At 42.7% G+C, this 13,915-nt stretch overlaps 1 protein-coding gene across 1 annotated transcript in view; it reads left to right on the forward strand.

Annotated features, from left to right (window-relative positions):
* Ush2a (usherin) overlaps positions 1-13,915 on the forward strand; it is a 666,448-nt gene that overhangs the window by 180,735 nt on the left and 471,798 nt on the right. Inside the window, exon 20 of the mRNA NM_001302219.1 lies at positions 7,954-8,175. Within this exon, the coding sequence (NP_001289148.1) occupies positions 7,954-8,175 (222 nt within the window). The remainder of the gene's footprint in view (positions 1-7,953; positions 8,176-13,915) is intronic.

Consider the following 13,915-nt stretch of genomic DNA (forward strand, 5'->3'; position numbering starts at 1 on the left):
ATTGTCAGCAAGGCCCTGCAGACCGGGTGAAGAAGATGAAGGGTGATGTCTCTTTGGGGGAAGGTTAGGACTGTAGAACTTGGCATCTAGCACGTCGACTTTGATGGGAAATCTTTAGTAGCAAGGTTTTTTTTTTTTAAGTAGTTTGGATAATAATAATACTACTGTGGCCCCCAATGGAGCAATCATATGGGCCACTCTTTTGCTTCTTCATTATGTATCACCTTCCTCAGGAACATAAAAAATGGCCTCCATACATAATGGAACTAATGCCATGGCACTAATGTAGAGTCAGGTATCCTGGCTGACGCCTAACCAGGACTGTGCAAACATACTTTCAATGCTACTGGGTCCTGGCAGCTTTCAGAAAGGCTTCTGCAGCATAAGTAAATGTGTCAGACTTGAAAAAAAAAGGAATATTGCAGCCGTAGTCTGTGCTGCCAGGGTTTAATGTCAACAATTAAAATTTATTTTGATCCTTACCTAGTGTTTATTACTGTTTGTATACACAACAGACCTTACTAATACAGAGATGCACTATTAGACAGAAATGCCATCTGTTCCCAGAGAAATGCTGGCATCTGTCTTCGATGCTAAAACTAAAATGATATTATTTCTAACACAACAAAATTAACTGCTCTTTGCTCACCGACTCCACTTTGAAGGGCTGCAGATGTACCTCAAGAATAGGCTGGCTTGTTGTAAGGGCAATGACCTGGGGCCAGGACTGCGTTTGGATAGTGACTTTTATCAGGTTTCCAGACAGCCTTATGGGCATGCAGAAGGGCCATGCAGAAGTCACCTTTACAAAAGGGAACTTTACCACTGCTGCATTCTCCCTCCGCATCATCTGCAGATCATTAAAGTAACGACTGAAATATATAAAAATGGATGGAATTAGACTCAAGGATCCAGCCCCCAAAATTTGACAGGTGTACCCTCAAAAATAAGTAAGTAAATGAAAGGAAAGTTTAAGGAAATAAATTGAATACGTGAAAATAGTAGCAAGCACTCTCCATTGGTCCCACAGTGACCCCTTTAGGAAAATACAAACTCTCTTCTCCGCGGGCTATTAAACTTTTTCTCCTTCAGTGGCATATATAAAAGATTTATAAGCAACCCCCCTCCTATTTTATTTTTGGGAGGCCTAAGTATCTTATTAAGAAAAGGTCTCTCACTGTTCGAAGTTAAAGAATCCGGAGGACCAAGGACAACGATAACACCCACACTGATGTGAGAGCTGGGATGCTTTCTGAGATGGACCCCTTGGATTCCATATGTCACAAAATAATAAATTGTGTCACACCCATGTTTAATGCATGTACACAGCGCATTAACTGTAACTACAGTACATTTATTTGTGCTGGAGGAGACTTGAAAATGATTAAAAAATCAATAGAGTGCTGTCAGACAGGCAAGTGTTACGATATGTTTAAGATCCTAATTGCACAGGCCCCATAAAAGCTTCAAGTTGGTGTAGTAAGGATGCCATAATTATGGTCAGAGCAACTACCTCTTATATTAATGCTGGACATTAGAGAATGACAGTGGTGACTGTCACTGTCGGTACGGTGTGGAGTTCAGAAAGAGTGTGTCCTCTTCTCTCTAGACCTGGGCAATGTTAGCTATGGACAATTGATCTAGCATCTCTTGAACGACAGTGACGGCAGTGTTCAGGAATCAAGTTCATTTGAGGTGTCTGAGAGCCGTGCTTTGTAGCCTTTCTGTGATATGACACACATAAATGCTGTATGCCACATTCAGGGTAAAGAAATGAAGGCTGGGGTTGGGAAATGGGATTGGGAAAGAAAGCGAAATGCTAGAGGTTGTGGTCGACTTCCTTGAAGTCTATGGAGACCTGTAAGTCAGCCCACTTGCTAGTTTTTTGATTGAGAATCACTATTTTGCCTCAATTCAACCATGTCTCTCAGTGAAGACCTAACTAGAGAAAAGGGAGTGCAAATGACACACAAGGATATCCCCACTGTGCACCCACTCACATGGTACAAAGCACAAGAAAATCCCCACTGTGCACACACTCACATGGGTGCTGATGACGGACAAGGACATCCCCACTGTGCACACACTCCCATGGTGCTGAGGAGGGAGCAGCCAAGTACAGGAATACATTCCGTTTTCTAGAGTCCCATAATAGTTGGTCAATGAGACATCAGGGAGTGACATCTGGGCTCCCTAGGGAAGTGCTTTCCTCTTCTGCTCACCGATGGCTGAACAGAGTTGCTGCCACCTGGAAAATCACCCTTAGGTCCTGGTCTCAGAGTTTATGTGCAGATATTTAGGCCTAGCAATGTTTGGAAAGTAACATTTCTTGACAATGGTTTTATATGTTTGAGAAAAGGTCTAAATGGTTTTTGTAACTTTAATTTTTTTCAATCCTTATTTTTAATGATGGCTCTTAAACACTTTAACCTCCCCCTTCTATCAGAGGTAGTGGGAAAGAAAGGATATGGGGGGAAGTAGACCTGTTTAGAAATGGTTCCTGGAGCAACTCCCATCTGTGTTGTCTGGAAATCAGCAGTTCAGCAACAGTGGCAGCTTGATCCACTCACGAACACTTCATGGACACACCAGCAGCGCAGTTTGGTGGAGTCAGAATAGCAAACACAAATCAGCAGTGGTGGCACTACCTAGCAGAGACAACAGGCCTCAGCTGAATCTGTACAAGTCAGCAGGAGGGACCGCAGCCAACAGGATCACCAGGAGAAGTTCTCATATGTACCTCTCTCAGCAACGTGAAGATCAGGGAAGACTCGCGACCCACAAGCTTGCACAGCTGGCTCTATAAGCAAGGCTAGCTCAGCCTCCACACTGTCTATCAAGTCCTTTTTAAACTCCCTTCGAACATCACACATCCTCCATGGGTGAGTCTGTCTCAGCTGACATCACTCTGTCAATCAGCCTGAGTTTGAAGAAGCAGCAAGAAACTGCAGGACACCACCAGAAGTATTTGGTTCTCTCTATGGAGTCTCAACAAATGGAGCTCAACTATGCAATGTAAGGTGGACCAATCCATGCGTGTTGTTAACAAAGTACCCTTCATCACGTGTCCTTTCACGTGCTTGCTTTAGCAGTGCATCCTTGTCCTGTGTTTACTTCAGCAAAATGTTCCTTCATGAGTCTGCCTTAGTCTTTCACCTGTGTTCAGAACACGCCTTCACATGTCTGCCCCAGCAAAATGCCATCCAACACAACTGACTCTCCAAAGAGCCCTTAAGTTTCCACTAAGATTTTCTTTTGGCAAAGTGCCTAAGGATATCCTACATTAGTCTAAACCCTACACACCCTGATTCATGAAAACCCTGGTCATATCGGGATGCCTGGATTCACAGTTGGAAATATAGATACCTGGCCACAGTAAATAACTAGTCTAAACCGACTTGCTATACGGATTTGAAAACAAAATGAAGAGATTTGATTCAAAAGACCCGTGAGTCTGTCTTGCTTAAGACTCCACACTCCATAAATTTTGCAAGTGTAAATGTATTCATTACAATATGCTGTTAATCAGATAATAAGGTAACAAATGCTGAATAAAGGGTGTAGGTTAGCTGAGCATTTTAGGAGACTTTTTATAAGATAAAACATTATTGGGGAGCTAAGGAGTTGGCTTGGTGGAAACGAGCCCTCACTCTGTAAGTGCAGAACCTCAGGACCCACATGAAAGCCACATCTGGCTGCCTGTGGGCATTGCTAACCCCAGTGCTGGAGGTGGGACAGGAATGAAAGAATCACTGGAGCTTCTTGGACGACCAGTCTACCTTTTTATAAAAAGATAAGTTTCCGGATCAATGAGGGAGTCTATCTCAAGAGCATTAGGTGGATTGTTCATCAAGTTATTGTTGATATATTGTGCTGGAAAATCCTTCCTTAATTTTCAGATGGGAAATCTCAAATAATATAAAGTTTGAATCATTTTACTAAATTACTTGTAGTATAGGAAATTAAGGTGAAATATTTCTAGACATCTGAAGTTGAATTCCTCACTCAACGTTATCTCTTCATTGGCTGTGCTAAGATTGCAAACTGTTTTTAAACCTCTCTCTCTTTCTCCCTCTCCTCTCCTCCTCCTCATCCTCCTCTTCCTCCTCCTCTTCCTTCTTCCTCTCTCTCTCTCTCTCTCTCTCTCTCTCTCTCTCTCTCTCTCTCTCTGTATGTCCCCCAGGTCCAGTTTAATTGATAGACATTTCCTCTCAACTCCCTCTCCTGCCTGTGAAAAGTACCCCAGTAGGATAGTGTCCATCACCCGTCTACCCATTCCACCCCGCCCCACACACACTGCAAACAGCCATGGTTGACTCCTCTGTGTGATGGTGCTACAATGTAACAGCTGGAATGTTAGATTTTCTTTTATAAGCAATAAGATGATAAGCCATCGGCTCTCATCCAGCTCCTCCTCTGGAGGAGACTAACCAAAAACATCCCAGTTGCTTGGTGGATCAATTCTCTATGAATAGAGCTGCTTGAACAGTTGTCACTGATTGGACCAGATTCTCCCTGTAACAGTGACCTCCTTGTCTATAACTGTTTGCCAGACTGAAGGAAAGCTGACCTCTCACTTTATAAGGTATCTATCTATCTATCTATCTATCTATCTATCTATCTATCTATCTATCTTTCTTTCTTTCTTTCTTTCTTTCTATCTATCATCTATCTATCTATCTATCTATCTATCTATCTATCTATCTATCTATCATATTTCTAATTAAGAAGTGCTGTGGATTGTGCCATCAAGGTGGAGAGGGTTCTGAATAGCAGCCTGACCCACGATTTCACATTCCCTCCCATGTTCTTGGTAGAATTGTAAAGAAGTCAAACCCTTGGGGCTTTGTGGAGACTCTGAGTAGAGGATGCGGCTCACCCAATGCTGAAAAGTTAATGTTTATCCAAGCTTTGACTGTTTAGTTCAAATATAATAGATATAGAAGAACGCTTTCTTCATTTGAGACAGCCCTATTAAATATCAGTGGAAGAGGGCTATATGGTATTTATCAAATTAAAATGTCAAGTCCACGTGCTCTAAGCTCCAGAAAAATCTGTGTGAGATGCAGAGACTGTGACAACAGAAAGGCTCAAATACCATTTCTTTACCTTTCTCTTTTTTCCCTTTTGCTTGTCAGTAAGGTAGAAGGGGCAGATGTGTGAGGGTGACTTAGTAAATCATTTGACTCGGAGGGACAAGGTCCTGTGAATTTTGGTCCCCAGAAGCCATATGAAAATACAGGGTGTTAAGATATACACTTCTAACGTCAGCACCAGCAAAGAGAGACGAGAATATTCCTGGGACTGACTGGCCAGCAAGTCTAGCCTAACTGATCCTCTCCCTAGCTCTAGACCTGTAAGACATTTTGCCTCTAAGAAGATTGGCAGAGTTCATGGGTGACATAATAACACCTGAGAATATCCTTTGGTACACATGCACACACACACACACACACACACACACACACACACACACACATACTCACTCACACATACTCTCACACATACACACATAGATGCACATAGATACACATAGGCACACATACAAACACATATACACACACATACACTCATAGACACATAGACACACATACACACATACACACATCCATACACACACATACACACATCCATACACACATACTCTCACACATACACACACATACACACACATAGACACACATATACACACACACATACACACACATAGACACACATATACACACACACATACACATACACACATAAACATATACACACACATACACACATAAACATTCACACACATACACACACACACGGAAACGGAAATGAGTAACACATGGACATGCACACGTGTGCACACATACAAAAAGTCAAATTATAAAGAAAAACATGTTAATTGTTCTTTCCCTTACATTGTAGAGCTCGAGACTGAAATAATGGCAGGCCTTCCTGCCCCTCTGAGCCTGTAAGCAAGCATAGTCGGCCAGAGAAAATGACGAAGGGGAGATGTATCCCCAGACACAAACTGGGTGCCGAGAGTTTCGGGCTGGCTTATCTCGTTATTTTGTTTTGGATTATTGCAATGACAAGTGAAAATATCCCATTTAGCTGTGTTTGGCAGAGAGTACCAAGAGAAGCCATGCATATAAACTCATACATGTATAAAGAGATCACACTGGTTCCTGCGGCACTCGGGGAGTACACTTGCTAATTTTCTATTTAAGTCAATGAACTTTTCGCTCTGTTCCATCTCAAAGTTTAAATAGAACTGTAGCTGGCTGCTTCTCTTCAGAAAGTTGCCCAGTGCTCAAGGTAAGAGTAATAGTTCTTCTAGGCTCTCAAGGTAAGTCTCCTGCCATGCTTTAAGAATCTCAGCTCTTGACCTCACACCGCTGTGTTTCTTGACACAGGAAACCTTTTCTGTATAAAGCTGTGTTAATGAAACTATAAATTAAAAGTCTACAAACACAGTTTGGGTTCTTGGTCAAAACCCTTGGATATAGTTGTGTTCATTCCTTTCCTCTTTTTCTAATTCAGCCCACAGGCTTAAAGTAGGGATGAGTGTTAGACTGCAAACAACTTGTTTAAATCAAAAGGAAATCATTGTGTCTGGCCCATGATGGTCCAGCCTTTCAATTCCAGCACTTAGGAGGCAGAAGCAGCAGGATTGTTCTGAGTTCCAGGCCAGCTTGGTCTGCATAGCAAGTTCCAGACCAGGAAGAATTATACAGATAAACTCCATCTCAAACAGACAAACAGACAAAGAAGATATCATACGTGAACATTGCCCTTCACTTTCAATAACTCCGTTGCTAGTTGGATTTTCCTTTCAGTGGGGGACATGGAAAGGTTTTAATCACCGTTTACTAGCAGAACCTCGGAGCAGCTTCAAGGGTTGCCACTACCCAGGATCTATGAGGGTTTCAGGTCTCACAGTCCTCAGCAGTGGTCACTGAGTAATTACTGAGACAAGTCTCAGGCCGTGGCTGGTGGCATGGTGGCCTCAGGTCCAGATGTGCTCCAGGTACTACAGTACCTAGAACCCACTGTGCCTGCACCAGCTCAGATAAGGGGCTGCGCATCAGTCGCTCTCAGAGTGGCCTGGCTTTCAGAGTGGAGTTTGTTTGTCTGTCTGCTTAATTCCTATCCATTCTAAGTCTAGGATAAAAATCAGGAAATTCCACATGAAAATGACTGACTGAAGGAGAGAGAAAGTGAGAATGTGTGTGTGTGTGTGTGACAGAGAGAGTGAGAGTGAGAGAGAGAGAGAGAGAGAGAGAGAGAGAGAGAGAGAGAGAGAGAGAGAGAGATTGATTAGGCATACAATGACGGTCCTCACTGTATCCCAGACATCAAGTGCACACTGATATCATTTCAAATGCAGGAAAATATAAACTACAGACTGAGCATGTAGCTGGGAGGTAGAGTGTTTGCCTAGCATGTGACACCCTCTAGATTAAACTCCAAGTATGGTAAAAAATAAAAATAATACAATGAAATAAACCTAAAGTCATTAATCCTAAATTAGCAATTCATTTGGAGGACATACTTGGGGCAAGTCACCCACACCCTGCTCCTGGAAGGGCACCCCTCCATCTCATTCCCCTTGACCATCCCCCTTATTTCTGCCACCTTGTCAGTACCAGGTCAGTACAGGGCTGGACTAAAGGTTCTGCCTCAGTTAGCAGTGCTGGTCGTACACTGGTCACAGTTCAAGGAGGTTCAGCAGTTTCCAAATAAGTCAGCTTCCATTCATATATATATTAAATAAAGCTTATTTCTTCATCAGTGTCTGTATGTTTTGAGTTAGGAATTTGTTAGTTGTTTAAGTTTTATTCAGTCATCTTCAAGATCAACTCTGCATCCTATTTTCCACTCATAGAACTACGTAGACACCTATGATCACAGTTGACTTTGAGTGTGATGTTCACAGAAGCATCTCTCCCTGTGTCCTTCTGTGTCCTTCAGCCCCTGCTCAGCTAAGGTCTCCCATGGTAACAGGAGTTACCAGCACTACAGTCCATATCAGGTGGCTTCCTCCTGCAGAAGTCAATGGCCCACCTCCCTTGTACCGTCTAGAAAGGAGGGAGTCCTTTCTCCCAGCTGCCACGGCTGCGAGGACAAAGGGAACCCGCTTCATGGGAGACGGTTACTGCAGATTTCCCAGAACGGCTCACCCAGATTTTATAGGTAAGTGTATTTGACATTTTTATTTGAGAAGTGCTACGCCCCAAGGTGTTGTCTATTATTTTGATATCTCTTTACAATGAATTTTTTATGGTGGCTATTTATAGAAATATGAACTCAGCCTTTTTTTTTATAATGGTAGCCTGATTGTGTCAACACATCATGCCTTCAGGATTGTTTGGGGAGCAGAGAGGAGGCAAGGGGGGAAGGGAAGAGGGAGAGCCAGCCTCATTGGATCAAAGTGTGTCCTCAGGCTGCCTCCATCATTGTGTACTACGGCAGGTTACACTGTTTGTGACAGGGTTTGAGGAATGCCTCTTGCCTCCTGAGAACGCATGGGGTCACCAACGCTTATGAAGAGACTTAGAAGAAACCAATTCACCCGTACTGTGTAGACGATTACATTAGGTATCTGACGGCTGTTCAATTTCCACTTTCATAGTTGAGCCCACAACAACTGTCAATATCTCTTGTTCTGTGAGAAATGTCAGGGGAAACTATTCTTGGGGAACCCAAATTCTCCAGACAGGCACTGTGGTAAAGCCAAGGAGGTTCCTGGTGCAGGCACAAAGTTTAAAAGTGTTTCAACACTTGAACAGTTAAGGCAGTGTTTGGGAACATGGAATCAATACAAATAATTCACATGTACTGTGAAGAAACATCATGATCAAGACCACTCATAAAAGAAAACATTTGATTGAGGCTCGCTTAAAATTTCAGAGGGTTGGTCCGTCTTCATTGTGGCAGAAATCATGGCAGCACACAGGCAGATATGATGCTGGGGAAGTAGCTAGCCACATCCTGATCCTCAGACAGTAGGCAGAGAGAGAGAGAGAGAGAGAGAGAGAGAGAGAGAGAGAGAGAGAGAGAGAGAGACAGACAGACAGACAGAGACAGACAGAGAGAGAGACAGAGAGAGAGACAGAGAGAGAGACAGAGAGACAGAGACATAGACAGAGGGATAGACAGACAGACAGGCCTGACCTGAGCTTTTGATACCTTAACACCACCCCCTCACTAGAGAGACACCTCCCCCAACAAGGTCACACTTCCAAATCCTTGCCTGACCTCTCATCAGCTGGGGACTAAGCATGTAAATATTTGCATTCAAAGGCCAGTATCACCCAAAGTGCCACAATAAGTCCCCAAAACATTGAAAATCAAAGCAGATTGGAACTTCTACTTTCGTGACTTTATTTCCTGTGGCTTGGGCTCCTGGCTTTACTGTTTCCAGAACAGTCTAGAAGACCATTGGTTTCTATGGATTGTACTTTCTGACTATACTGGTGTACTCCAGAAACTACGGGGATTTATGTCCAGGCTTCACTTTAAAAATAAAATAAAATAAATACAAGGAGGTTGAAGAGATGGCTCCATGGGTAACACCTTTGCCATGTAAGCGTGAGGATCTGAGTTCAGATCTCTAGAATGCAAGTGAAAGCCACAGGTATTTATGCATGATTTTAAGGCCATGCTCCTGTGGCATGGCCGGAGGTGGAGACAGGAGAACAACAGGAAGCTTCCTGCTGGTTAGCCTGGCCTGTGTAGGTGTGAACAGCATAGCTACCCCTCCTCAAGGGAGGTCAATAACTTATGACGACCCATACCGGAGGCTGTCCAATGAGCTCCACACGTTATCATAGCTCGAGTGCCCACCTCTACACACATGCAACAACACTCACACACACTCACACACACACACACTCACACACACACACACACTCACACACATACACACACTCTCTCACACACACACATACACACACTCTCATACACACACATGAAATAAACACACAGAGTAGGCTTAATATTATTATATAAACTCAGATGTTGAATATGTGAGGAAATTTGTTTAAATTCCATATTGTATAAATATTATATATGTAAATTTCTGCATTACAGTGAAATGGAGTTTGACCTGGAAAAGCAAATGTCACTGGCTTGATTTTTACCTAAAGGAGTAACAGTTGGCTTCTGAGTGAGACTGGTTGCCGATGTACGCTTGTCGTAAATCATGATTACCTGTTAGCTGAGATATATTGAGATTAATGTGTGCTTAACTATTTCCCCCCACACATCAAAACCATCATAATTAAAAATTAAATCCAAGTTCCTGAACTTCTGCTTAGAATTTTTCTATCATTGAGAAACTACAGAAGAAAGTCAAAGTAGGTTGTGAGAGGAAGTCTCAGCTGGTGGACTCTCTCTCAGGTGGAAATAGAAGCTGTGTCCCTGGTTGAACATTTGGCTTTGGGATGAATTTCTTTCAGGAAACAGTGCTCTGCTTCCATTTGGCCAGGTCTGCCTGCTGTAAGTATGTCAGATTGGATTTGCAGGCCAACCAGCAGACAGGGTTTTGATGGGATCGCCTACTGTTGCTGTGCTGAAAGATAGAGTAGCCTGTCCACTCCTAATAAATTTAGTCATCCTTGCTGTCTGCCTCACTGGCCTCATCCTCTGAGGTGCAAGGGCCAGGGGCAGATGCAGCATCTGGGAACATTTCCAAATTCCACTTTAAAAATCTTAAGCCATAAACACTGGCCTCACTGAGCGAGATCCTTCTGTCTGCTGCATGGCCTCCAGATGCACAGAGAATATGCTTGGGATGCAGATCCCAGGCTGCACAGGAACTGCTCCCCAGAGCATTGGTGATTCTCCTGAGAAAAGGAAGGGACGTGGCTGACTTTCATGGTGAACCAGTAGTTTGATGTTACTTAAGACTCTCTTTAACAGAGAGAGAGAGAGAGAGAGAGAGAGAGAGAGAGAGAGAGAGAGAGAGAGAGAGAGAGAGAGAGAACAGAGAGAGAGACAGAGAGACAGAGATAAAGGTAGATGATGATGATGAAGATAGATAGATAGACAGACAGACAGACAGACAGATAGATAGATGATAGATTTTTAAATGTGTGTGTCTAAGTGTGAGTATGTGCACTTGTATGTGCATGCTGGTGCCCACAGAAGTGAGAATGGAGTCAGATTCCCTAGATCTGGAGTCATAGGCAGTTATGATTCCCACTGCCATGTGAGTGCTGGAAATTGAACTCCAGTCCCCTGTAAGACCAGCGAATGCTTTTAACTACTCTGCTGTCTCTACAGCCCTCCTTTAAATTCTTAAAACAACCTGCACAACTGGCTCGATCCTTTGGCTCTACTGCCTGGTTCGGTTAAATGATTTTATTATTTTATTGAGATGGGTCATTTATCTACATTTATGCATTTATCCGGTTAGTGAGTTAGAACAGGTTTTCAAAACTACATTTGTATGTGGAGAGGAGAACATGCAGGAGCAAATACATGTGTGTGTGTGTGTGTGTGTGTGTGTGTGTGTGTGTGTGTGTGTATACATGTGCATGCATGCATGTGTGTGAGTGTGCATGTGTGTGTGTGTGTATGCATTTCATGGTATATATGACCAAGGGTGTCATTTGTTTGTCACCACATCATCTGTTTCAGACAGGTCTCTTGCTGAACTAACTTACCAAATAGGCCAGACAGGTTGTCCAGGGCTTTCCCATAGACTCACCTGTCTCTACCTCTGAGGCATTGGGATTACAGGTGTGTGCCACCCCACTTTGCTTTTAACTTGTGAACTTTATGTTTCAAACTCAAACCCTTGTGCTTACACCTTGGGCAAGCACTGTCTTGGCCCAAGCTGTCTCCTATTCCCTCAAAACCAACTTCCCAGCTTTCTTTAAATAGCTACCTTCCCTGAGAGAGAGAGAGAGAGAGAGAGAGAGAGAGAGAGAGAGACAGAGAGAGACAGAGAGAGAGACAGAGAGACAGAGAGAGAGAGAGAGACAGAGAGAGAGGTGTAGTCAGCATTACTTCGGTCTTTTATTTAGTCCTAACTGTGCCCACACAGGAGGCATGAGGAGACAGAGCTACACATGTGTCTTGTCCCAGGTACTGGTAATACGGAAGTCAACTTTGGATCACGCACTGAGCTGACTCTGAACCAAGGAGGTCAGGGCTTGACCTTCACTATGAAAGGGGATTTCTGAAGACTAGTTCTCAAAGTCAGGAAATAAGGAATATGATTCTTAGAAGGAGCTAATGCCGTGGCATGTATGGGTTCATGCTTTTGTTACTTTCTTGGTGATGAACTAAATTCCAGAAGACATTATTTATCTTGCTTGTTTATTTGTCATGTTTTCAAGGATATCTGAAGGTATTAGATGCCTAGAAATTAGTTCCATTGAGCCACAAGGAGCTAGATAGCTGGGTGGGGCAGGAAACCCAGCTTACACCTGTCTATATATTTTGCAGTCCAGTCTAATGAGCAGACCCCTAATATGACCTATCTACTGCAATTCTTACCTTCGAGACAAACCAAGATAGTGCTTCATTTTAGCTATTCTCATCAGATCTGAAAGGCTCACTGACATATTTCCCAAAACATGGAGAGCAGTGAAATTTAACCATAAGGCAAATGTCTGGTAATGTGTGCCATTATAGGTTTATCTTGGGGGAAACGGTCTCCCCTGCCACATTAGTGATGGGTTGCGTAACCACGCTCATAAGACGTTCCGGGTCAGGAGCAGTGTCTTCAAGTCCCAATATAAACTCACTGCAGTGAAGAAAACGCGAATCTCCTGTTTATCTCCTCCTTCAATTTCACACCCGGCAACACGAAGACAAAGCACCAGATATATATTATAAAAGCTGTTTAATATTGCAAATTATTAAGATCAGGATTATGAATTATACCTTCAAGCAAAATCATGAATCTGATGAAGCTCTGCTCTTTAAAACGTGTTTGTATTGTTTCGTCTTCTGATACATGAGATTTTCCAAAGCCCTAATCCTTAGGTTGAATCTGTTATAGTTGAATCCTTTGTATCACAGTATACATTCATGACCATGAATTAGCTTCTCATATCCTGGTGAATAAAAGTGAGGACTTGGGAAGCAGAGTAATAGCACTTACTGTCTATCTGTGCTGCCTTATTTATTAGCTAAGCGCATTTGGACAAACCTACTCTATTCTGTGACTGTTTCCTTTCTGTCTGGAATAACTACACTGCGGTGGTTACTTGTAGGCAGGAGAGGAGGGATGAAGGGGGGTGGTCCAGCTAATATTCTGTGCACTGTGCCTACACACATGCTGCTCAGCTCTCTTTAAACTGCAGCTACAAGCTACCACACTGTTAATAATATCCAGGTACCCACTATAAGTGGGAGCTTTTTCCTGAATAAGAATTTTCTGTAACATTGACCAAAGATCAACGAGTGTTCTGTTAATTCATTCATTCTCATTGATACAAGATAAGTCTGGCTAGGTGTTATATCTGGGATAAGTTATATGGAATTTTCTACACTAAAATATGATGCTTGATTTTGCTACTGATGGTAGCTTCGTGTCTTTGTGAATATGACAGCTAAATGGCTCTAATGAATCTTGAAGATTGTCTGAGTCTAGTGGATCTTATAAAAGCTAAGTGGGTTTAATACTGGAGAGACTATTGAGAATCAGGTCAAATATTCCACATCAACTAAATTGAGGTTGGTATTACATGCTAACATCCTGAGTTCCTCGAGCTCCAATTTTGTGACCGTAAAGTATTTATGTACTTCCCTCAAATTCAAATTTGTGTCATCACCAAAGAATCATGTTGTTCAAAACTCAGGCAGATATTTTTTATAAATTTATTTGATTTAAAATTTATTTCTTGCCTATCCATGTGTGCTTGAGTGTTAGTATACTGTTAATATGTGTGTACTGTGTATGCAGGAGCTAGTGGTC

Source organism: Rattus norvegicus, chromosome 13 (assembly GCF_036323735.1).
Source record: "Rattus norvegicus strain BN/NHsdMcwi chromosome 13, GRCr8, whole genome shotgun sequence".
Lineage (NCBI taxonomy): Eukaryota > Metazoa > Chordata > Mammalia > Rodentia > Muridae > Rattus > Rattus norvegicus.